The sequence below is a fragment of the Ctenopharyngodon idella genome, chromosome 17 (assembly GCF_019924925.1).
Source record: "Ctenopharyngodon idella isolate HZGC_01 chromosome 17, HZGC01, whole genome shotgun sequence".
Classification (NCBI taxonomy): Eukaryota; Metazoa; Chordata; class Actinopteri; order Cypriniformes; family Xenocyprididae; genus Ctenopharyngodon; species Ctenopharyngodon idella.
In genome coordinates this window covers 2,461,214-2,487,702 of record NC_067236.1, presented here as the reverse complement: position 1 = coordinate 2,487,702, position 26,489 = coordinate 2,461,214, and the positions used below count along the sequence as shown (strand labels likewise).

At 37.6% G+C, this 26,489-nt stretch overlaps 1 protein-coding gene across 3 annotated transcripts; it reads right to left on the bottom strand.

Moving 5' to 3' along the window:
• Positions 1–13,971: 13,971 nt before the first annotated feature.
• slc18b1 (solute carrier family 18 member B1) lies at positions 13,972–23,671 on the bottom strand. 3 transcript variants are annotated; one of them, XM_051869138.1, is made up of 14 exons: positions 22,800–23,671; positions 22,500–22,633; positions 22,316–22,411; positions 22,153–22,226; positions 21,808–21,955; positions 21,382–21,538; positions 21,064–21,200; positions 20,811–20,912; positions 20,469–20,560; positions 19,593–19,688; positions 15,276–15,350; positions 15,087–15,180; positions 14,872–14,918; positions 13,972–14,712 (listed from the first exon to the last, which is right to left on the bottom strand). In XM_051869138.1, the coding sequence occupies exons 1-14, from the start codon at positions 22,819–22,821 to the stop codon at positions 14,619–14,621; spliced, it is 1,368 nt and encodes a 455-aa protein (XP_051725098.1). In that variant the 5' UTR covers positions 22,822–23,671; the 3' UTR covers positions 13,972–14,618. The 3 variants fall into 3 exon arrangements, with proteins under 3 accessions (XP_051725098.1, XP_051725099.1, XP_051725100.1); XM_051869139.1 differs by lacking the exon at positions 22,800–23,671 and having other exon boundaries at positions 22,324–22,411; positions 22,500–22,557; XM_051869140.1 differs by lacking the exon at positions 22,800–23,671 and having other exon boundaries at positions 21,808–22,226; positions 22,324–22,411; positions 22,500–22,557.
• Positions 23,672–26,489: the final 2,818 nt, after the last annotated feature.

The following is a 26,489-nucleotide window of genomic DNA, read 5'->3' as shown; positions in this document are numbered from 1 at the left end:
CAGGTCCAGAGAGAAGAACCAGTCCCCGGAGCAAATCTGCGCAAGGATCTGTTTCAAAGTTAATATCCTAAACTTCCGTCTCATGAGGGAGCGGTTCAGGTGTCTGAGGTCTAGGATGGGTCTAGGATTGAATATGTATCATGAGTCTCACCTAAGTCAGGGGAGAGCATCATGTCAAATTCAGCTGAAAGTCAGAATAAGCTTGCTCTCGTGCTCTCTTGTCCTCAACGAATGCGGTTTGCGGGGACGGACCCGGCAAATGACGCATTCGGAGGCACAGCATTTTGAAACAAACGCCAGCGAGAATACATGAAGAGTTCAGATGCAAAAACCGCTAAACGCCACCTCCGTCAAAATTAGATAATGACATCGAGTGAATGCTTATGGCACGTAGTACACTTTCAACAAATCACATGCTTCAAATCCTCTAAATCCCAGCATCAGCCCATTCAGAAATATCGGTTTGTTGGCAAAAGCCTCTAGACGCCACTTCCCTTTGGCAGCAAAAGCCGCTATGTTCCGAGAACCAATCAGAAGGCGCGAATCGAATCATATGATTGAGCGGTTTCATTATGGCGGCGTGCTGAGGAGATTTGAGGAGATTTTTATGGAGATTGTTTTAGATTCAGATTGAGATTTTTAACATAAAAGATGGGAGTACGATGAAATGGACGAGCCTGTCCTACTGACATTGAATGGCAGAAGAAAACGTCATTTACCTCAAAACTCTGCCCGTCATAAGGCAAAAGAAAATAGATACAGTGGAAATGGCTTGGTCGCAAGTGTAGCATGCACTCGTAACAGTTCTTCGTGCAGTGCCGTTACTTTGAAGGGATCGGATTTATTATACGTCAAACAACAGCTCTATTTCACCAAAGAAAGTCAAACAAGATGCCATTCTTCTGTCTCATATGGATGCTATGCCATGTAAACGGAGGAGGCAAAAAGTGGAGGCTGAAGAGAAGAGACGACAAAGAGATATATCGATCAAGCATGCCGTTTTAAAAGAAGATAAAACGAAAGTTCCCGTCTGCCAGGCTTCATTCTTGAGCATTTTCTGTAAGTACAAAAATGTCCTCATCACTTTACTAGTTTCCTGTTTTTGCATTAGTACCTTATTATTTGAATTATTTTTTAGTATTTTTGTTTTTTTACGTCATCAAAGCCATGTTTATTCAATTATCTTCCTCTAGTACGTGCACAGTACACAGGCTATTTATTTATTTATTTATTTTTTTTTAAAGTTATTATCTGGTAATATGCGGTATTAAAGGACATATAGCCTACTTAAAACATTATCACTGATGGTCATAGGCTACCTAAATTTGTTAAAAAACAATATCAGAATCAGAAAGAGCTTTATTGCAAAGTATGTTTGCACATACAATGAATTTGTTCTGGTGACAGAAGCTTCCAGTACACACAGACAACAACAACAACAACAACAACAACAACAAGATAATGAAAAATAAAGATATGTCAAATAAAATACACATATGTATGTATATAAATAAACAAACAAAGACAAAAATTGTATGTAGGTGAGCTATAGATGGAATAAATGTGGTATCAAATAAATATAAGTGGTATTGCACATATTATTATTGCACAATAGGGAGAGCATTTAATAGGAGTAGACCTTTGCAAAATAATAATAAACTGTATGACTGTTGTCAGTTCATGTTTCGAAATTGTGTGTAATATGGGTAATATGCCTGTATGATTGGTTTCATAATTCCCATTTAAGATATTTCACAAGTAGTATATAAATAAATAGATAAATAGGCCTAGATAGATCGAAGGCCTAGTAACTTTTTTCCTAATGCTGTAGTTATTCTTTCCCAGCTCTGTTTATTTCTGCCATTTACATTTTCCTATTTTCATTTTAGGTGTCAAGAAAGAGTCCAAGGTATTGCAAAGCACTGGCTTGAGAATGGCAATGCACGTCCCGAAAATCGTGGTGGTTCCAGGGAAAATGAAGAGCATGCTGCAAAGAAGGACATGGTTCGAAAGCACATACAGTCTTTTAATTGTAAAGCAAGCCACTATGCCCACCGTGGTGCACCTGGGAGAAAGTTCCTACCAAGTGATTTGTGTGTGACAAAAATGCATAAGATGTTTCTTGAGCAGAATCATCAACAAGTTTCCTACTCACTCTACTGGAGCATCTTTGTGTATGACTTCAGCCTGGCCTTCGGTCATCCTGCCAAAGATGTGTGCTCTTCATGTGTCAAATTCCGCATTGCAATCAATGATCCTGACCTGACTGCAGAAGAAAAGCGGAGTAAGATTCTTCTTTACACACTTCACCGTCGCCGAGCCCGTCAGTTTTATGACACACTAAATGATGTGGGTGATACATTCACTGTCTGCTTTGACATAATGGAGAACCTGGTCCTTCCTAGGTCTGCTATTGGTCAAACATATTACTCACGGCAGGTTTACTTCTATGTATTTGGTGTGATTCGTCACCGTGGCAGAGGAGAATCCCAGAGTTGGCATGAGATAAATCTGTACACCTGGCTGGAATATGAGAACTCAAAAGGATAGTAACATCGTTGTTTCAGCACTACAACACTACTTCTGCACAGTGGCTAGAGTTGATCTGCGCCAGTGTCAGAGCCCCCGCCTGTTCTCCGACTCTTGCTACGGCCAGAATAAAAACATTAATGTTCTGTCAATGTTGTTTGCCCTGCGTTCTCAGCTGTACCCTCAGCTCAACATCACTTACTTCTTTCCTATACGAGGGCACAGTTTCCTTCCGGCTGACAGAGTGTTTGGAAGGATTGAGCAAGATATCCGGAAGCATACAACTATTCTGTTGCCGGAAGAGTATAACAACATTTTGCAGAAGCATGGCACTGTCCATCAATATGGGAAGGACTGGCAGTGCTATGACTTCAAAGCAGCAGTCAGGTTTACAACAACTCAGAGATCATTCAAAATAAGTGAAGCAAGAGTGCTGCAAATCTCTGGAGATAAGCTGGGGATTAAGCCTGTGTTTGCTGGTGAATTTTGCCAGCACTCTGTGCTGAAGCGAGGTAAGAGGTGGTGTCAGTTCAAGCCAGCTCCTCTTCCGGATGTGAACTGCATCAAGGAAGCAAAGAGGACTGATGTCTTGAAGCTGCTGGGTGAGTTGGGAGTGCCAAAAGCTGTGCACAAGTTCTATGAAAACATCCTGGCAAGCGATGGTGACAAGGACATTGAACAAGGACATTGAACAAGACCTTGAGGATGGTGAGGATGAATGAATGACAGCATCTAAAAGTGTCTGAGAGATGTCCTCTTTTTGCACAGTACTATGTGTGTTTTATTTGCTAGTGTAAGCTATTTTAAGATATTGGTAATTGACTAAGAGGTCAAGTCTTATTTATGGTTATTAATTGCTATCTTAATGTTGTTTTACATTTCATGAAGTATTTTATTCTACTTAAATCTGATACTCAGTTTATATTGGAACATTTTAGTTTAAGACAGTCGTTGAGGCCTTTCAAAATTTTAACCAATTTGTGCAATTAATGCATTTACTTGAGTTATACATTATAATATTACTTTACACCAAAGTCTGATAAGCTTTTTACACTAAATGCACATTGCACAGATATTGATGTTTCAGAATGTTTTGCACTGTTCTACTTGATTATACACTAAACTATTTGAATTGGATAAGCTTTTTTTTTATTCTATTTGCACAGCACGTTATGATAGTGGTGGGCATGGGGAATATTGATGTTTCTATTCAGACTGTTATTTTAATGTTTTTATTAGAATCTTTTGCATTGTTCTCACTTATATACTTGATTATAAACTACACTATTTGAATATAATAAGCTTTGTTTACAAACAATGTTTGCAATGTTTACATTATTCTACTTGAATCTAAATCCCAAATATCAGAAATGACACTAGATTGTTAAGATTTATCAATGTCAATTTAATGTTATTGACTTACTGCACTTGACAGATGTATTTTTATTGTTGGGTTGTTTGTGTAACGTCTGTTTTTTGTTAAAATAAATATGCTGCCATTTTGTGGCACTGTGGTTATAATTAGTAAATCTTTTCTTTTTCTTTTGTATTTTTGCCTGTATTCAGACAAGGCAGAAGGGTGACTGCAGAGAAATGGGGTGGGACTGGCAAATAATCGCAGATCTCATATAACCCCTGGGTAACAAGGTTTGTCTACTGTTTAGTTTTGAAATGATTGTGCTCTCATCTTTTTCAGGGTTAGTAGTTGCATCTTAAGTGATTTTTCAACTATTTACTATAGTTGTCCCAAATAGGTGGATTTAGAGGTTTTTGCGAAAAAAGCACTAGTGGATTTAGCTGGTTTTGACGCAAAAGAAAGTTTAACTTGTTAAAAACCAATGAATTGTCTAAAGTGACATTTTTGAAAAAAAGTTATTTTATTCACTAACTAATAACCTTATCATTACCTTTAAAATGAAACCCCTGAACCTGATCGCAGGAGCCTGATAAAAAAAAATGCTCATTTAAAAGAAAAGAAGTCTGATGGATTTAGAGGGTTTTGCATCTGAACTCTTCACATGTAGAAAAATAAGCTTTGTATACTCACCTGACAGAAGACTGCAGGGGAGGAGCTGAAACGAGTGCTCTCAGATGCTGAAGGCGGCTCGTGAGCGACGCAGTGAACAGCTGCTAGAGAGCGACGATCCGCAGAGCGGCGATCGCCGTGAGAAGCGAGCTGTTCCAGCAGACGAGAGGAAGTGTTCAATCTCAAAGCGAAAAAAAACATCGTCGTCGCTGAAGGAGAAAGCTCTGTAATCCTATGCCAAAACGCCCGCTTATATAGCCAGTTGACCCGGCCATTTTGGCGGGCTTGGCGCGCTGCATCACCATAGGCTCGCGCAGCTCCGCCGCGCCGTCATTGGTTCAAAAAGTTTTCCAGTTTGAACCAATGGCCGTGCAGTTACACTGCGTTGTTGAATAAGGCTTCAGTATCGAGGAGAAAAGGAGTTTTTCCCCACACGCAGTATGAGTGAAGTATCGAAAGGGAACTGAACTGGTGCATTAAATTAATGATTCGTGGTTCGTTCAGGTCAGGTCTTTTGAAGTGCATATTTTGCTAGAAATCCTGCTCATCATTTCATTCTCTCTCTCTTAAAACTTTCTTTTTCATTTCCTTTCTTTCTGCAACGTGTATGAATGCTTGTGTGTTTGTGTTAGATTCGTTTGTGTTAGAATAAATAAAATCTCTTGTAGATTTGAAAAGAAAGTGTCTTTTATTATGTGCTTGTAAAATTTAATGTCTTAAACTGTCGATCTTAAAAAGCGCCCTAATCAGTGTTTTCGTAATAGTGGATATTCATATCCGCTACAAGAGCTTATTACGGCCCGAGCAGATGAACGCTGGACGATTCAGTTGCTCGGTCGTAAACTAAATGACTCTTTATAATTCCCTATAAATTAATTATTTCATTTGAGCTGATTTGGTCCTACATCATCTTGCTTATACAGGTGCTGGTCATATAATTAGAATATCATCAAAAAGTTGATTTATTTCACTAATTCCATTCAAAAAGTGAAACTTGTATATTATATTTATTCATTACACACAGACTGATATATTTCAAATGTTTATTTCTTTTAATTTTGATGATTATAACTGACAACTAAGGAAAATCCCAAATTCAGTATCTCAGAAAATTAGAATATTGTGAAAAGGTTCAATATTGAAGACACCTGGTGCCACACTCTAATCAGCTAATTAACTCAAAACACCTGCAAAGGCCTTTAAATGGTCTCTCAGTCTAGTTCTGTAGGCTACACAATCATGGGGAAGACTGCTGACTTGACAGTTGTCCAAAAGACGACCATTGACACCTTGCACAAGGAGGGCAAGACACAAAAGGTCATTGCAAAAGAGGCTGGCTGTTCACAGAGCTCTGTGTCCAAGCACATAGAGAGGCGAAGGGAAGGAAAAGATGTGGTAGAAAAAAGTGTACAAGCAATAGGGATAAGTGCACCCTGGAGAGGATTGTGAAACAAAACCCATTCAAAAATGTGGGGGAGATTCACAAAGAGTGGACTGCAGCTGGAGTCAGTGCTTCAAGAACCACTACGCACAGACGTATGCAAGACATGGGTTTCAGCTGTCGCATTCCTTGTGTCAAGCCACTCTTGAACAACAGACAGCGTCAGAAGCGTCTCGCCTGGGTTAAAGACAAAAAGGACTGGACTGCTGCTGAGTGGTCCAAAGTTATGTTCTCTGATGAAAGTAAATTTTGCATTTCCTTTGGAAATCAGGGTCCCAGAGTCTGGAGGAAGAGAGGAGAGGCACACAATCCACGTTTTTAGAGGTTCAGTGTAAAGTTTCCACAGTCAGTGATGGTTTGGGGTGCCATGTCATCTGCTGGTGTTGGTCCACTGTGTTTTCTGAGGTCCAAGGTCAACGCAGCCGTATACCAGGAAGTTTTAGAGCACTTCATGCTTCCTGCTGCTGACCAACTTGCAGATTTCATTTTCCAACAGGACTTGGCACCTGCACACAGTGCTAAAGCTACCAGTACCTGGTTTAAGGACCATGGTATCCCTGTTCTTAATTGGCCAGCAAACTCGCCTGACCTTAACCCCATAGAAAATCTATGGGGTATTGTGAAGAGGAAGATGCGATATGCCAGACCCAACAATGCAGAAGAGCTGAAGGCCACTATCAGAGCAACCTGGGCTCTTATAACACCTGAGCAGTGCCACAGACTGATCGACTCCATGCCACGCCGCATTGCTGCAGTAATTCAGGCAAAAGAAGTCCCAACTAAGTATTGAGTGCTGTACATGCTCATACTTTTCATGTTCATAATTTTCAATTGGCCAAGATTTCTAAAAATCCTTTCTTTGTATTGGTCTTAAGTAATATTCTAATTTTCTGAGATACTGAATTTGGGATTTTCCTTAGTTATCAGTTATAATCATCAAAATTAAAAGAAATAAACATTTGAAATATATCAGTCTGTGTGTAATGAATGAATATAATATACAAGTTACACTTTTTGAATGGAATTAGTGAAATAAATCAACTTTTTGATGATATTCTAATTATATGACCAGCACCTGTAGTACACGATCCATGTTGATCTTTCTCTGGTACGTCACCTGAAGTGCCTGTAACAATAAAGCCCATGCAGTCTCTTGTAATACATCTTTCATCCTTCCCTTCTTGTATCCGAAATTCGGCATATTTATTGTATTTGACACAGCACCTATGCCACTAAGCATATGCAATGGTAACATTATAGCAAATTGTTGTCCCATATGTCATTAATATGACTAAATGTTCATGTCTCAATTAAAATAATCATCGTAATTATGTATTTTTTACAAAATCAAATTGTGTATTTACCAAACAGAATATTCACCATACTTTATTATCAAACACCATGTACAACACTTTACTGGCAAATACAGCATAAAGACAGCTAAAGTAGCATATAAAGACTAATGATATTGAAGAGAAATAAAAATGGGTTAAAACCACATGACATTAATCAATTCACAACTGATGAAGCTACACAAATGCATGCATGCATTGTTCAAATGTCTTGAGCAACACAGAATCACTTCATTTCCTTCTTGTCATCTCCTGGTTTTCTTCCTCTTGCTTGCTTATCCATGTCCCTACCATAATCATCTTCCATGTTTCTAAATAATTAAAAAATTGTTATCCAGCACTGTACAGTACAAATGATGAACAAAAGATGTGACCAATTCAAATCCAATCACTTTATTGTCACAATACCATGAACACAAGTGTACAGGTGATGAAATACTTTAGTGCAAACTCTGCAGCATGACAGTATGGATGACAAGTATAGAATATATATACAACAAATATAAAGTATTAACAATATAAACATTATACATAAGGGACTCAATACAGGTAGAGAACAATATATGGTACAATATTATACTATACACAGAGTACAGAATGAAAACAATAATAAACAACATAATCACATTATACATATACCTTTGCAGTGCAGTACAGTATGAATTAGTGCAAACAGAATGTCAGGGTGAGTCAGAGTCCAGTCAGTGTAACTGATAGAGTGCAGTGCATATGAGGTGGTGGGGTGTGCTGTGTGTGGTGTTACTGGTACAGTCTGATTGCTTGTGGAAAGAACTTGTCTCGCAGTCTGCTGATGAGGGTTCTGTGATAACGTCTGCCTGATGGTAACAGTGAGAGCAGTCCGCGGCTCGGGTGGCTGGAGTCTCTGGTGATCCTCCATGCTTTCCTCACGCACCACCTGGTGTAGATGTCCTGGAGGGAGGGAAGCTCACCTCCAACAATGTTCTGTGCAAGTCATAACGCTCTCTGCAGAGCTTTGCAGTTGAGGGCAGTGCTGTTCCTATACCTGGCAGGGATGCAGCCAGTTAGGATGTTCTCTACAGTGCATGTGTAAAATGATTTGAGGGTTTTGGGGCTCACACTGAACCTCCTCATCTGTCTGAGGAAGAAAAGACTGATGAGCCTTCTTCAGCACTGCATCAGTGTGGATGGGCCATGTGTGATCCCCTGGTGATGTGAACATGAAGCAGCTCAAATATTTCATCAGCATCACTGATTTATAATATTATTTATAATTGTTGCACTGGACTTACCATTGGTTATCTCTCGGTTCTCACAGTTGTGAGGTTTACTTTTCTGGGCCATAACATCTGAGTTGTCACAGTAGAGTTGTTTGGGAATGCAGTCACAGCAGATAACTGATGGTTTCAGGCTGCAGTGCTGCATTTGGTGACCACAGAATACTGCCCTGTGAACAAAGACTCCATCATCTCTGGCCTCAGACTCGCTTCTCTTCAGTCTGGGCCATGTGAACTGACCACTTCTGTGAAGTCTGACCTCAGCATTGAGTGTTTTCAGTGCCAGCTGCCAGCTCCTCTACCTCTTGATGTAGTCTTTCTGTACAAGTAGAAAATGAGAACATAATACAAGCAGTCATAACAAATCAGTAATGTGTTGAAAACTCTTTAGTACAAATATAACATGCCTTTACTTCATCCTCCTTCAAACAATCAGACAAAACCAGTCAATAATAACTCCAGAGAAATAGTTTTGGTGAATAGTGATGTCAGTACTCACCATATTCAGTAATTTCCTGCCCAAATTCTAAAGATAATGACACAGCTGATTTGCTCATTCTAGGAGCTATAAAAATATGTAAATGTGAAAAATGATAACTGCTAATTCAAATAGTTCTTTTAGGGATCAATATCAAAAAATACCAAAAGATTCAGGCCATAGGATTTGATAAATAAATATTGATTATAATTGTCTACAAACCTTTTTCTGGGTAGGGCTGATCATGGCAAGAACTTGCTGAGCCTCACTAGTAGCCGTTTCAGTTTCAGCACTAGCAGCTTCGAGCTCAAGTTCACTAGGAACTCTAGCAGCCTTCTGAGTTCATCTGTATACATCAGATTGAGTCTGACATAAAGCCATCATGCAAACTCTCTGTTTCTACCTTACAACAGAGCAAAAAAGAATGTGTAAGTGAGTGAGGGAGTAAAGGACTAAGATGAAAAGAAATAGGCAGAGAGAGGAAGAATTAAGACCAACACAGACATACCATTGGAAATGTTTGCCTTCGCAGCTTTTTGTCTTCTCCGTAAACGAACAAGATGGCCAAATTCATCCCTCTCCACAAACAAGACAGGTTCAACAAGACTTTGACAGCCCTTCCTTTGGTCCTCATTTTCAGCTGAAACAAAAAGAAATATATACAAGATGAGACAGTGTGTTAAAAATAAAGGAATAAGGAAAGTAGTTACTACCACATAAAATGACTGTGTTCAATACCTGTGAAGGGTTGAACCTTTGAAGGACTTGTTCAGCCTCCCTGGCAGCTTCTTCAAGATCAGCACTGGGAGATTTGAGTTCAAGTTCCCTATTATTACAAGCAGCTTTCTGACAGAAATGGTCAAAATTTAATTCTGAGTTTTAAAAATATGCCATGATGAAGAAGAAAGAAAGAGAGCAAAAATATGTGTAAATTAATTACGGATTACAGGTCAGAAAAATAGGCAAGGAAAAGCTGAGAGAGTGAGAGAGAGAGAATATTCTTAACCTGTCTGAATGCATGTACAGTTTTTTTGTTTTTTTTTAATTTTGTCTTAATAATTGTATTGTTATTTCTTGTGTATAAAAAATTATTCATGTATTTATTTATTCTTATTTTTTATGTATTCTATAATCATTATTTTGTTCATTGCTCATATAATGGCCACTGCTTTGGCAATACTGTACAAGTCATGCCAATTAAGCTCATTTGAATTTGAATTAGAGAGAGAGAGAGAGAGACAGTAAGTGTGCTTTTGCGAGAGATGGCTTCTTAAAAGAGCTGTTAGATGGAGATGGAGGAGTACGCATCTGAAGTAACTGCAGGACAGAAAAAAAATATTGAATTACAATACAAAAAAGTATTTAAGGCATGGCAAGAGTTGTGGTTACTGTGTTTTAACTACAAATATCACAATAAAACTACAGAAACTGTGGTAAAACCATGGTAAGTGTTGTGTTACTGTGTTTTAACTACAAATACCACATTAAAACTACAGTAACTGTGGTAAAAGTGTTGTGTCACTGTGTTTTAACTACAAATACCACATTAAAACTACAGTAACTTTGGTAAAAGCATGGTAAGTGTTGTGTTACTGTGCATTAACTACAAATACCACATTAAAACTACAGTAACTTTGGTAAAAGCATGGTAAGTGTTGTGTTACTGTGCATTAACTACAAATACCACATTAAAACTACAGTAACTTTGGTAAAAGCATGGTAAGTGTTGTGTTACTGTGTTTTAACTACAAATACCACATTAAAACAATGTGTCTGTCAAAACTGTCAATACAGCAATATTCCATTTTTATCGGTTTAATGAAAACCAAAATAGGTCGTGGCTTTTATGTTTTTTACGGTTATTGCGTGTCACCATCCGGGTATTTCTCCACTAGACATGTTAAAGCAAATGTGTAAGTTTCACGTCTGAGGGGCTTAAACCGTGACAGCTACACGTTTTCCAAAGTGGACTAACGTGACTATTTCACGTCTTGCCGTGATACCGGGTTGGACCATAAAGATGGGCTGGAAGCATTAGCATTCTATTTGGATATGAGATTATCTACTGAAAGGCCACCAGTTTCATTGTGCAATTAGCAGAATGGACAGTAAATAACAACTTCTTTCTGTTTCAAGATGAATTCTATAAACAAATTAAAGGTACAGCAATGGGTGCTTGCTTTGCCCCAAATTATGCAAATCTGTTTTTAGGATTTTGGGAAAAGAAATGTGTATTTTCTGATTCAAACCCATATTTAAAGAATGGGATGAGGTGGGGTAGATATATAGATGATATTTTTTTTAATATGGACAGGTTCAGAGGCAGATCTCTTAGCTTTTCACTCATATTTAAATAATACCAATGCGAATTTGAAATTGAGTCTTGATTTTTCGTATACTCAGATACATTTCTTGGATTTAAAAAATTTTAATGGTGCACTACATACTACTATTTTTAGGAAAGAAACTGATAGAAATACTATTTTAAGAGCAGATACCTTTCACCCCTCATGGTTGACCGATAATATACCTTTTGGACAGTTTCAGAGGTTAAAAAGAATTTGTGACAAGGAAGATGATTTTGTTTTTAGGGCTCAAGAAATGACTCAAAGGTTTCAGGAACGAGGGTACAAAAACAGTGTGATTAAAAAAGCTTCTAATAAAGCAAGAAATATCAGCAGAGATGAGTTACTAGTACAAAAACGCAAACCACAAGATTTTGACAATTCTGTTTATTTTGTTACACAGTATAGTACAGAAGCGAATAGAATTAAGAAAATTATAAAAAATAATTGGGAAATTGTGATGAGTGATCCTCATCTCAGGGAAGTCATGCCTAAGTCCCCTTCCATTGCCTTTCGGAAAGCACCTACGATTAAAGATAAGTTAGTGAGAAGTCATCTTCCCTCTAAGGAATCAAGTACATGGTTATGCCCGAGTGCAGGAGATCACAGATGTGGCAATTGTAATCACTGTGACAATATGGTTAAAACCAGGGTGCGATTTGTAGGGGGGATGGGGGGATTTCCCTCCTTCTGGTCTATGTATCCCTGCCTCTGCCATCCCTCACATTACTTTATTATAGCTTAAATAAAGCGCAAATGAAACTACAAGCATGCACCGTCGTTCTTCTGTTGTAAATCAAGTCATGAATTTACCAAACATGCGATGAAAACTGCCTCAAAACTGTGCATGCATAGGCTATTTGTTGACATTGTTTCAAAGCAATTGTTATCCAATTTGTTGGCCTTAAAACGTCTTAAAATGCACATGTCTACACCAAGGAAATCAATTTTTTTTCGGGGGAGCATGCCCCCGTAAACTACATTTTGTGACCTCGGTAATTACAAAACCCTGTGTACGGCCTTGGTTCTATTTTATTTAACGAAATATGAGGTAAACGTGTATTTCTCCAAATGTGCGCACTTTGGGACTAAACGTTTGTGTATGCACTGTGATCAAAAATAAATAGGAGCAAACGCGATTGAATGTAGAGGTAGCTGCAGTAGCTGCAGATTGAATGTAACAGGCAGCTGCCCTGGTTAAGACTAAATCGCACCAAATCGCACCCTGGTTAAGACTAACATGTTTAAAGATGTAACTTCAGGCTTTGAATTTAAAGTAAAATCATTCATTAATTGCAATACCTCATTTGTGGTGTATGGGTTGGAGTGTCTATGTGGTTGCTTTTATATAGGGATGACTACTAGGAAATTAAAGATCAGATTAGCAGAACATAAGAATGCTATTCGAGTCTGTAACTCTTTATATCCTATGGTTCTTCATTATAAAGAGAAAAATCATGGTAGCCCAAGTACATTAAAGATTATCGGCATAGAACATGTTTCTAGGTTAATAAGAGGAGGTTATAGGGTTAATAAGCTTCTACAAAGAGAGTCTTTCTGGATCTATACATTGAAAGCAACTAAGTTTCCAGGTTTAAATGGGGAATTAGACTTTGTACCTTTTTTGTAATAAGATGTTTGATTGAAAATATTTTGTTGATAGTTTCTTTTTTTCTCTCTTCTTTTTTGAAATATAAATTAATGTTTATTGATTTGTGACATGTGACATTATTAAAATTGTGATATTTGTGATATTTTTATTTTTTTCTCAGTAACTTAAGTTATACTATGTATATTATTGATTATATTCATTGAATTGTGGAGTCTGAGTTATATATACTTCATCTTTTTTAATATTTTTTTTTTGGAATATATTGATTATACTGTGTTTTTTATAATTTGATATGTAATCATTGAAACTTCCTCACTTCTCTTTGTCCTGTGTAGTACAACCAGGTGATTATCATTAGACTAATTAACTGCTGCTCAAAATGAACTCTTAATGTGTTTGTTACTCGCACCCTGACAAAGGCAATACCAGCCGCAACGCGTAGGTGTGCAGTCTGTACGTGTCACCTATTTTTAAGATTTAGCAAAGATGAAATAAAGGCTTTTTAAAATAGTTTTTTTACATGATTCGAGTGCCTTGGACATTGTTAAAATATTCAGCGTGACTGCAGTGGTTCAACCTTAATGTTATGAAGCGACGAGAATACTTTTTGTGCGCAAAAACAAAACAAAAATACCGACTTTATTCAATAATTTCCTCTCTACCCTGTCATTCTCCTACGCAGTTTACATTGAAGACACATTACAGAGCTTCCATGTTCTACGTCAGAATGGCAACTCTGTATTGGCCGGCTCCTGCCTCAGCATCACACGCATGCGTCGTTGGTGCTCACATGAACAGCGTCGGCCAATACTGAGCCGGCGTTCAGACATAAACACCGAAGCACTGCAATGCGTAGGAGACTGACAGGGTAGAGAAGAAATTGTTGAATAAAGTCGTTATTTTTGTTTTGTTTTGTATTCTTGTTACTTCATAACATTAAGGTTGAACCACTGTCACGTTGACTATTTTAACAATATCTTTACTACTTCTCTGGATCTTGAATGTGGTGATTTTGTTGATTTCTATGAGAGAGAAAAAACCTCTCGGATTTCATCAAAAATATTTTAATTTGTGTTCCGAAGATGAACGAAGGTCTTACGAGTTTGGAACGACATGAGGGTGAGTAATTAAGGACAGAAATTTCATTTTTGGGTGAGCTAACCCTTTAAAACAAACCGTTGATGGGAAGCATTTTCTTGTGAGGGAATATGTACATCACCCTACAAAATTCCCATAAACAGGGTAAAAGATAAATACACTTTAAGTGTTTTATCACAAGGCACATCTCAGCTCTGTTTGGTGTAAATGTCATCTTGTTACAATCATACATTAAACATATTGTCTCCTCTCTTAATTCAATCTTCTTACAGGACTTTTATCATTTACTTTGTAAATGTTCACAGATCTCCTGTGTAAAGTTTCAGTTGATGTGGGACGGTATGTCCATCTCAAAATAAGACGTATTGATCTTCTCTGCGTTCTTCATTTGTCAGTAGTCTGTCATATTCCACATCACCTGTATTTAGCAGCAATATGATTAAGTTTGTTCTTCCATTTAAAAGCTTTTAGCAGATTATTTTTAGCTGATGTCAACCGTGGGACGATCTGTCTCAGGGAGAAGAGGTGATTTTTCTCCTTGAGATGATATTTCAGTCTTGTTGGCCTTTTGTGACCTGAAACAAATAAAATATGATTATGCATAACCAATATTTTCTGAGTATACCACTTTTTACCAACTGAAGAAATTAAGTGAATACTTTAAAGAATGAATAATGATTTTAATATTTAATTATTTTAAAAATATTTGCTGAATAATGTATAAATATACTTACTTATTTTGTATGTGCTCTGTTGTGAAATATAATGCTTGTAGTGAGGCCTAAAGAAAGTTAGGGTAAACATATTAGCCAATAAATTAATATGTATAAAAATGCATAGAGAAGGGTATAAACTATGGCATAACTAATTAACTATTTCAGATAAGAAAAGACAGATCTATTTTAAAAATGGTCTGTTATACATTTATTTGCACATCTTTTGTTCTTACAGCGAGAAAGGCAAGCGCGCCTTGAACTCCTGCACTCCATTCAAAGTTCAGTGCTTCTGTGATGTAGCCTCCGATGATCGGCCCAAAGAACATGCTTCAACATGAAAATGATGATTCAGGTATAATGACTGGGAATTATAAAAAAAATATACCCGAGTAACACATGTAAAACTTTAATTCAATACACACCCAATAGACCACAATGCAGAGGACAACCCTGACACCAATCCCAGTGTACTCAAGCCCTCCTCAAAGCCATTTTCACTGCAAAAACAGGAATGTATGCATCAAAACATTTTTTTTTATATTACAGGCTTGTATTGTTGCATTTTGATCAGTTTCAGGAAGTGCTGGGCGGTATGCCGGTTTCAATTTCACGTAAGATATGCATTTTTTAATTACCGCCATGCTGGCGTGTAACTGAAACAATTGCTGCGTTCAATGGCCACGAAGAGCACCAAGTAGTGCGTACTGAGAGGAACTTATATTAACTGCATATCCTTCTTTGTAATGGTTAAAACTTTATAACACAATAGTAAATAATCCACACAGCTAACTCTCTTTAATACTGAAAATACCACGTAGAGCCTTATGATTTCCGCAATCCACACGTAATCACAGAATCCAGTCACAAATGGAACTTACTGAATGAAGTGGAATGTCATAGAATTTTTGAATGAATATAACAAAAGTAGGGCTGTACAATGAATTAAAATTTCAATATGGACTAGTGTCTGTGAATACTAAAGCTCAAAAAGACTGCTATTGAAGTCCATTTTCTGCATCTGTGAATGAGCACCGCAGTTCTGTTTCATTCCTATTGTGAGATTTTTGTTGGAATTGCCTGTCGGTTCTACCCGGAGGAATCATATTATTATTTATTTTCTTGCTTCATTATCATCACTCCGCATGACTTAAAACCTTACGGCATTATCCAAAGTGTTGTTTATGAGTGACTGTGGCTCATAGCTCGATTGCCATTGATTTCCCGATGACTTATCAGCTGTGTCATAATAACATTCTCCTGGATGATGGTCATGATCCTTGTCTGTCACGTTCGAGTATTCCACATTTGAGAGAGGCTCTCATGGAACCGTGTCTGTACTACAGTATTTTGTCCATGTCAGAACGGTGTCTTGCTGAGTTAGACTCTAATGCAACGATGAAGCTCGGGCAGTTGGATTTAGCCCCTCTGTGCGGTCAGAAACACAGGGCATCTGCAGCAGCTGGCGCTCCCTTCCCATCTAAGAAGAGGGCCACATCGTGAAGTGAAGAACATTCACGTCCTGAGGAAACTTCAATCTCTAACATGAATGCTGTGCTTTCTTCAAAGATGGCAGAGATCAAAAGTGCTTTCCACACTTGCTTTGGATTCGTTTTTGTGGATGTTACTGCACATCCTTCACCCCAGGATGTTTTCACGGGTGTTTCAGCCATGGGGTCTAGTGGCGGATCAGTTCAGTCATCGGGACAGGCCCAGTCCCCCTCCTGCCCAATCTGCCCAGACAAACGTAAAGCCCTTTTTCAGATGGTGACTTCTTTTGCTATGCCACCATGCAAAGATTGTGACGGAATTTTCAATTGCAGGATTTGGCCCACCTGAACAGTGCTCAAAGATTGCTCGTACGTTAGCATCTATGGTTGAGGCGGATTCCATCAGGGAGAGTCATGCTCTGGAAATAGAGCAGCCTGTCGCAGCCTTGGTGGTATTTCCTGATGAGACTCTACGAGGTAATGTACGATGTACCAGTGTGCAATGTGGTTGCACAGATGCACTGCTAAAAAAAGGCATAAAAGTCTGGTCGACAACGTCACTCAGGCAGAAAACACAATTTGTCAACTACTTCTTGTTGCAAACAGTATGTTGGAACCAGCAAATGTTGATCCCACCATTTCACAGTTCCTTCAAATGGCTCTTCTGGCAATGGGCCATGTGACCTGTGAGAGGGGTAACCTTACAGCCACACTCTTGGCAGCTCATCACCAGGTGTGGCTTGCCCAAGCATGACTACCTGAGGACTGTAAGGTTCCGTACTCACTGCATGGAATTTCTGTAAATGCGGTTGTCACTACCTGTATTTTTCGGGAGTCAATTCGGTTGTAGAATGCGGTTGTCACTCCTGTATTTTACTGAACTGTGTGTGTACAGAATGCATTTAAGCACTAAAAGGTGAACTGACAACCGAATTTAGCTGCAGTGTGTACGTGGCCTAAGAAAACCTTGAGAGATCTTCCATTTGTTCCCAGGCATCTCTTTAAGCCTAATGTTCTGGAACTGCTGGAAAAGAGAGTGAAGCTGTCGGAGGCCACTCATCAGCTGACATAGGTACAGCACAAACCTATGTTTAGGATGCCGGCGGTTCAAACTCAGAATTGCATGTGTGTGTCTGCAGAACAGAGTGGTCTTAAGGCTGTAGGGGTTGTTAACAGCTGCTAAAGTGGTGATTCCACTTTTCTTACTCTACCTCAGGCCACTCCAGTTATGGAACAAAGTTTTGCGGCTGGATCCCACTAGATACATGCAAAAAAAACAAAACTGATATACCGTGAAACCATAGACTGTAAAAAATCATGGATGACACGTCTTCCACTGTAAAAAATATCCCAGAAACGGTCATGGTTGATTACGTCATTCAGCGCAGTAGTGATCCTGAGGTGGAGCTGCGGTATCAAGGTCCCGCCAATACGCCCACTCCTGTAGACTCAACTACAAGCACAGCTGTCAATCATGACTTTACACTCCGTTTTTTAGCATCAAATACAAACCCGATTCCAAAAAAGTTGGGACACTGTACAAATTGTGAATAAAAAAGGAATGCAATAATTTACAAATCTCATAAACTTATATTTTATTCACAATAGAATATAGATAACATATAAAATGTTGAAAGTGAGACATTTTGAAATGTCATGCCAAATATTGGCTCATTTTGGATTTCATGAGAGCTACACATTCCAAAAAAGTTGGGACAGGTAGCAATAAGAGGCCGGAAAAGTTAAATGTACATATAAGGAACAGCTGGAGGACCAATTTGCAACTTATTAGGTCAACTGGCAACATGATTGGGTATAAAAAGAGCCTCTCAGAGTGGCAGTGTCTCTCAGAAGTCAAGATGGGCAGAGGATCACCAATTCCCCCAATGCTGCGGCGAAAAATAGTGGAGCAATATCAGAAAGGAGTTTCTCAGAGAAAAATTGCAAAGAGTTTGAAGTTATTATCATCTACAGTGCATAATATCATCCAAAGATTCAGAGAATCTGGAACAATCTCTGTGCGTAAGGGTCAAGGCCGGAAAACCATACTGGATGCCCGTGATCTTCGGGCCCTTAAGATGGCACTGCATCACATACAGGAATGCTACTGTAATGGAAATCACAACATGGGCTCAGGAATACTTCCAGAAAACATTGTCGGTGAACACAATCCACCGTGCCATTCGCCGTTGCCGGCTAAAACTCTATAGGTCAAAAAAGAAGCCATATCTAAACATGATCCAGAAGCGCAGGCCAAGGCTCGTTTAAAATGGGCTGTGGCAAAGTGGAAAACTGTTCTGTGGTCAGACGAATCAAAATTTGAAGTTCTTTTTGGAAAACTGGGACGCCATGTCATCCGGACCAAAGAGGACAAGGACAACCCAAGTTGTTATCAGCGCTCAGTTCAGAAGCCTGCATCTCTGATGGTATGGGGTTGCATGAGTGCATGTGGCATGGGCAGCTTACACATTTGGAAAGGCACCATCAATGCTGAAAGGTATATCCAAGTTCTAGAACAACATATGCTCCCATCCAGACGTCGTCTCTTTCAGGGAAGACCTTGCATTTTCCAACATGACAATGCCAGACCACATACTGCATCAATTACAACATCATGGCTGCGTAGAAGGATCCGGGTACTGAAATGGCCAGCCTGCAGTCCAGTTCTTTCACCCATAGAAAACATTTGCCGCATCATAAAGGGGAAGATGCGACAAAGAAGACCTAAGACAGTTGAGCAACTAGAAGCCTGTATTAGACAAGAATGGGACAACATTCCTATTCCTAAACTTGAGCAACTTGTCTCCTCAGTCCCCAGACGTTTGCAGACTGTTATAAAAAGAAGAGGGGATGCCACACAGTGGTAAACATGGCCTTGTCCCAACTTTTTTGAGATGTGTTGATGCCATGAAATTTAAAATCAACTTATTTTTCCCTTAAAATGATATTTTCTCAGTTTAAACATTTGATATGTCATCTATGTTGTATTCTGAATAAAATATTGAAATTTGAAACTTCCACATCATTGCATTCCTTTTTTATTCACAATTTGTACAGTGTCCCAACTTTTTTGGAATCGGGTTTGTAACTAACTAAAACTAGACTTACTGGAAAAATTGTAAAACTGAAAGAATCATAAAAAATATTGTGATACAGATTTTTGGTCATACCGCCCAGCACTAGTTTCAGGGTTAATTGCACTTATTCAAACAGGAATCTAGTCTGACATAACTAGGTGAATTAAAGTCTCACTGTGCACAAGCGATCATCTCAGCAAAGGTGGGGATACAGGTCATACACAGAGAAAAGCCCACCACAACCAGCATGAGGACGGTGAGCCAGAGCTGACTGAACACACAAAAAACATTTAACCTGTTAACAGTTGGGCTCTTTTTAAAGAAAAAAACTCAGCAGATTACTGCAGAAGTGAAAGCACTTCAAAATAATTAAAGTGTAAAAAAGTTATAGAAGTTTGAGTTTACAGTGAAGCAAATGTAATGAACTAATTTTTTTTTTTTTTGTATTTTATACAAAATATATAATTACCAAAACAAAATGAACTCTTGCCCCCAGTTTCACAGACAAGGCTTAAGCTAGTCCTAGACTAAAATGCATGTTTGAGCTGTTTTAACTGATAGCAACTTGTACTGACGTATCTTACAATATGTCAGAGCCATTGTTTTGTCTCAAGATGCACACCAGTAATGTTTTTTTCTAGTGAACGTTTATAAAAGCTACTTAAATGCCCAAATTGAACTAAGGCCTAATCCCGCTTTAGGCTAAGCCCTGTCTGTGAAACCAGGCCTAAAATTGCTAGAAAATCAAAGCCGTATTTAAATAACCATAACCAAGTTGTGTTCTAAATTTTAAGTTGATGTCACAAAAAATGAGCACACTAAAAGTTAAGTACTGTTTCAATGTTCAATTTCAAAACAGTTGTCATAGGATGAATTATGAGTGTTTAAGCTTTTGAATGATGAATTTATGATGATTACTAAAATATTTGATAAGGAAAAAAAGCAATAAAACATGCACCAAGTGTCCCACTACCTGGACACAGACAGTTAACATGCTATAAAGAAAAAGCTGAGAAATTAACATTCAAAAAATTTGAAAGTAATGTTTTACCTCCTAATATGAAAAACGGGAACTGGGCCGAGGAAACAGAAGCTCACTGCTGTGGCCATTCCTCCAACCACCATCATCCACTTCCTAATTGACTGCACAAACTCAGAGCATCATTTTACAGCCACAGATGAAATTATTTCTTAATAAATAAAACACTTTTTTTCCCCAATCAATTTGAAAAAAAAAAAAGAAAAAAAAAAAAATCCCAAACACACAAATTAAAGGCAAGTAACAGAATAAACCATCAAATGTCATATTAGAAATTTCAAACAAAACCTTTTCTTTTAAGAATTTCCAGTCATCACTGTAAACATGTTGATAATTGTTTAAATGTTGACTTACAGGATATTTATCACTGATCATACCAAAGATGGGTGATGCCACCCCATATGGCAGTGAAAGTCCAATCATGAGCAGCCCCACTGAACTGGCACTGAGATTAAACTGTTCACACAAAACATTCACAAAGATGTTTTTATATTATTATTGGAGAACTTTTTACATTAACATTAACTATATACCCTGATTGAAACTATGGCGAGTTCACACTAAAAAACATGTATATATAGTTTCGATGTACTTTCTAAAAATGAACCTTTTCAATGGCGAATATGGACAGTGTTGCATCCAGGAAGCCAAGTCCTGAACTCAATGTGAACAACACAAAGCAGATGAGAAGCATCTTTATTCTAGTACACAATCTGAGGAAGGAATTCTGGGAAGGAACAGCGTCTATATAAGAATGAGATAAACAGACATGTCTATCTCTATGGCTGGAGGGTAAACAATAACAAAATTAGACACATGGCAATTACATACTTGTGACAAAAGCAGTAATATGCTAAATGGAATAGACTTTAAATTAAATTATTAAAATCATGTGATATTTAACCAGTATGAAATCCGGACTAACCAAAGCTCGGTAAAATCCACATATTGAGGGGTACTGCCACAAACAGAAGACATCCCGTGAAAACGAATGGGATTTTATATCCGAATGACTGATACAGCCAGCCACCCAATGGAGGCCCTAATATCAGGCCAAGACCTGTAAAAATCTCCATGAAGCCCTATGAAATCAAGACATTAATGATTTCAGCTTCTGCTTCACTGTAAAGGCACATTACCACATATATTAAAAACATAACAATGGTTTAATCATTGTGTATATGCCTCGACCGTGAGAAACTAAACAACCAGACAGACTGAATAACTGAATGTAATGATGATTCTCTTGAGAAACAGCACATCTTTGTGACATGAGCAATAGTGCCTCCTTTGTAAGTTTACTCCAAAACACTATTACTGCACTGAAAAACATGCACTGACCACAGCTTACCAAAACGGTTGCTATGTTGTCAGGGAACATTTTTGCTGAAACTGCTAAAGACGATGTAACAGAGGCAGAAAAGCCGATTGCATCTATGCACCGTGTGATAAGACAGAGCACGATGAAAACTGTACCATCAGACACTTGGTCAAGAAACCTGCAGAACAAATGATATTATCAATGATGTAACATAAAAAAGGACACAGCTATGAGCACAAAGGACTTTGTATTTTAAATATGTATATCTACTAAAATATAATGTGGCAGCACTTATATATAGATGACATAAAAGCTAATAGACCTGGACTAAAAGACATAAAACTTTACTCAGCAAAACATTACAGATATACTCACCCGAAAAGTACAGTACATGCACTCGATACAAACAAACCTGCCACAATCATGAACTTGGCTCCTATCTGGACAATCTGAAACAGAGGTCAAATGCACTGATATAGTGTGTAATCCATTATGGAAGGATGTTGAATATTATCTTCTGAAATAATTATTAACTTACATATTTACCAAGTATCAATGAGCCCACCAAAGTGCATAATGCATAGATTCCGAATATTAAACCAATCATAGCTTGACTGACACCTTTCTTCTTTGCCTAGAATCAGAGCAGAGTGCATAGAACAATTTCATATTACAGTTTAGGCTATTATACAATCATATTATATAAAATACAATCAATGTACCTCATTTGGGAAAAATGGTCCCAGAATGGAATAGCAGATCATTGAACTGAAGTTTATGGAGGCCATTGAAATAAGTGTTAATATCTGTTGTCTGGACATTTTAGTGGCTGGAGTCACTGGTGGTGAAGGATCACCTATATAAAGTTTGCATGCATTCATTAATCAGTAAACACTGTAAACTACTCGAGAATGAGAATGGTCATTGGCAATCGTGATAAAAGAGTTCAAAAATTCATTAAAGATCCAAAAAGTTGATCACCCAACAACAATTAATCAAATAAATGTATTTACTGTACATACCTCTATCTTCGTCGATAGCCATGGTCAAGTCTCTGAGATCTTGTAATTCTACCGCGTGCTCAGCCTGTCAGCTGGCAAACTCAACTGTGATGAATGCCCGATTCTCAAAAGAATCGTTCCTTTGAATCGATTCTTTTCGATGATTTGGTCTAACCGATTCGTAAAGCGCGGATCACCCAGCTGTATAGAGCATAGATATACATAATAAAGGCTAGATGTCTCGTCCGCGCTGCTGGTCAGTGGAGGTCGACGTCCGCACCTGGCGGCCATCTTGTAACAGTCAGCTCGCTCACTCGTAACATTGTGTTTTAATGGTGCATGTACTTTTTAAATAACCATAACTTGCTCAATTTTCTACCGATTTTCAAACTGTTTGGTTTGTTATAAACGTCAGAGATGTACTTATGACACTGCATACTTATGGATAATTATAACCATGGACTTCCATATGAAAATAACATTGAACTGAACAGATAGGTGCAATGAATATACACACGCACAAGGTATTTATGTTAAATCAATATATAGGCTACTAAAACTCAGTGTACAGAATGGCAACATTATATATATATATATATATATATATATATATACACACACACACATACACATACATACACATTTATAATATGAATATTACTATTATAATAAAATAATTTGAATTATTACATGTTTATTTTAACTTCAGGGTTGGGCCATTTACTAGGCTTTTCCCCTCGACATTGCACTGTACCTACTTCAGAGATCACTGTTCCAAAAAAAAAAAAAAAAAAAGAAACATTCCAAAAGAAACATTCTGCGATTGTGTAAACAAACTTGTAAAAAGCTTTGGGTCAACCACAAACTTGTAATACTATTATGTCATAGCCCTGCTGTCCCTGTGTAACAGGACCTGTATTGTACATACATCCACTAAGTAACTAACGATTATCCCAAATATAATCATAATATTGTCACATCTTACAGGTGAAAGGTGATCCCAGGGGCTCTCGTTTTGAGACTACGGCGATTGGAGCATCCGTAGGCTGCACAAAAGTCTGGCATCTTCTATAAAGCCAGCAATTTCCTGTATCATAATGTAAGATGTTTTTAACAAACCAAACTGATTGGAAATCATGTGCAACTTAAGTTATATTGAAAAGAATGAGCAATTCTGCCTCTCCCACTGATGTAAAATTGCTGGGTAGCAGCTAAACTGTAACTACTAGGTCCCACTCAAAGCTTCTTGTTATTACAACCACATCCACAAAGATTGTAATTTAGACAAAAGATTAGTTGTCATAAAACAGCTCGATTGTGGTCTCAGCCTTGATAACTTGCGCAAGTAGCCGTGATACACAACTATGCTGCACGATTAAGTCGTTTTTCGAAAAGAAAAGCTGCAATTTCAACATGTTCAAGCATCCAGAATTATAGCCATGTTAATAACGTTTGTAAGAAACCAAAATTTTCTTATTTCTTATTTTCTTATTTAACTTTTCTAATTTTGTAAATTCGTCAAGATTTCAGCGAGATAAGGGTATTTGTGTTCGTGCAGATCACTCACCTTACATCAGGTACCACAGAGCCCGCCAGAAAGCTTGCCTGTGACAAGATGGCCGCCGGTGATGACGTTAGAGACTCCGCCGTAAGACATCTAGCCATTATTATGTATATCTATGGTATAGAGTACCTCAGGGATGACGTGTTTTTGTAGGCAAAACCCGGAAGCGAGTTAGCATTTTAGGACTTCCGGTTCCATCGCCCCGAAGTCAATGGGTTTTTTGAATGGTTTTTGCTAAATCGCCTGAAATAAGGTCTGTGGTTAACAAAGCCTCTAAATATTCTCACATTTTGATCTATGACATAAAACACACCAGTTATAACCCGCTTGTGATTTTCTTAAACCTTTATTGTGTCTTAAAAACGGCGGTTGCTAACAAATTGCTAAAAGGGACCACTTCCTTTGGCGGGGACTTTAGACGTCATCATGATAAACAGGACATTTGGACAGTATTTCTCATGAAAAAGTGGATAAGTATTCATACACAGCGCAGATCATAATCAGCGAGCATGTTTTTAAATAAAGTTGTTTTCTAAATAAAGTTTGAGGAAGCTTGTTGGTGGTGACGTTGATCCGCGACCATGGTGTGCTGTAGTCCGTTTATAGCCTACTGTTAGCTTTTTATATCTGACGACTTTATTTAGGCTTCAAAATGTATAAATGTTGTGTTAACTTGTAAAGATTATCTTGATAGACAAAACGTGTAAGTGTCATAACCCTTTGTTAAACACAGAGCTTATTTTTTTTGCGATTTTCCAAAAGTCTATGGGAAAAATGCATTGGCTTTGGATCGAGGGAACCTGTGCGCCGCTAACTTCCAGGTTGGCCTTCAAAAACACGCCATCAAAGAATTTGCAATTGTGGCTGATGCAGTGCCACAAGGAGTTCTTATGCTTTTTAAAGGGTTTTCTTTCTCATCCTTTTGTCACTCAGTGGATCTATGTAAAACATTTGTAGGTAAACAGTGCCTTTCTTCATCTAAATCAAAAAACAATAAGAAAATTAGTCTTGTTTCAGGAGGAATCTGTTTCTATGCCATATGTAATTTCTTCCTGGAATGGACTTGTAAGTGACATTCCCTGGAAAAAAGTTTGGACATTACCTCACAAGTATCTGATAACTAACAAAATGAGAGAAATAACCTTTAAGTTAATTCATAGGTTTTACCCAGATAAGTGCTCTCTCTGAAGACTTAAGAATGATATTGATACCCTCTGTTCTTTTTGTTTAGAGAAACCTGAAACTACTTTACATTTATTCTGGAATTGCTCTCACACACTGACATTTTGGTGTGACATTTGTGACTTTATTAAATGTTGTGTGAATCCAAATTTTAAATTTACATACAGAAATGTAATTTTTGGCTTTCATGAATGTGAAAAGGAGAATGATATTTATTTTATAAACCTTATTTTTCTGTTAGCCAAATATCACATTCATAAATGTAAATTTTCAAAGTGCAAACCTCTTTTTTTAAGATTTAAACATGAGATGAAAATGTATTTTGACTCTTGAATTTTCTAAAAACCTGAAAGCTATGAGAACTGTGGCTGTGTTTAAGGACTTGGCACTTAATCTGGAGACTGTTGGACTCTGGCATATTGTTTTATTGTTATATGACAATGACGACAATAGTTTTAACTTTTTTTTTTCTTTTTTTCTCTCAAGCATTTAATAAAAATAAAAATAAAAATTTAAAAAAAGAAAAACAACATAATTCCATTGTGCCATCTAGAGGTCACACCAGTAAAATCATCTGCATAAAGAAGCGTACTCTCATTATATGATTTCACTAATTTCACTTCAGGTTGTTTTTGATTAAACTAGCATGTTTGTTATACTCAATTCTATTACTTCAAATTTAGGTCATACAAAATTCACTAGGTCAAGAAAAGCATTTAGCCAGTTGCACTGCGTTCCAAACCTGGCAGTGTTGTTAAATAGGTAATGCTCCCTAAACAATGAACAAAATAAAAACACATAGTAATCTTTGATTTGGTTGGCAGCTAATCCAAGCTGAAGCAGATGTAAATTATATACTAATATGCTCAAGTACAGCAACATGCACCATAATTCTTAATGAAAGTGCTAATACAAATGTTCATAATTAGACTGAGATAATTTTACAATATAAATAATCCACACAA

What these genes read in the sequence shown, in the direction of transcription:
- slc18b1 (XM_051869138.1), bottom strand. Translation starts at nt 22,821, where the DNA reads ATGGCTATCGACGAAGATAGAG. An exon ending in ACAACATAGCAACCGTTTTG is followed by an intron (nt 21,539 to 21,807) that starts GTAAGCTGTGGT and finishes TTGATTTCATAG; the next exon opens with GGCTTCATGGAGATTTTTAC. An exon ending in GCGCGCTTGCCTTTCTCGCT is followed by an intron (nt 14,919 to 15,086) that starts GTAAGAACAAAA and finishes AACTTTCTTTAG; the next exon opens with GCCTCACTACAAGCATTATA.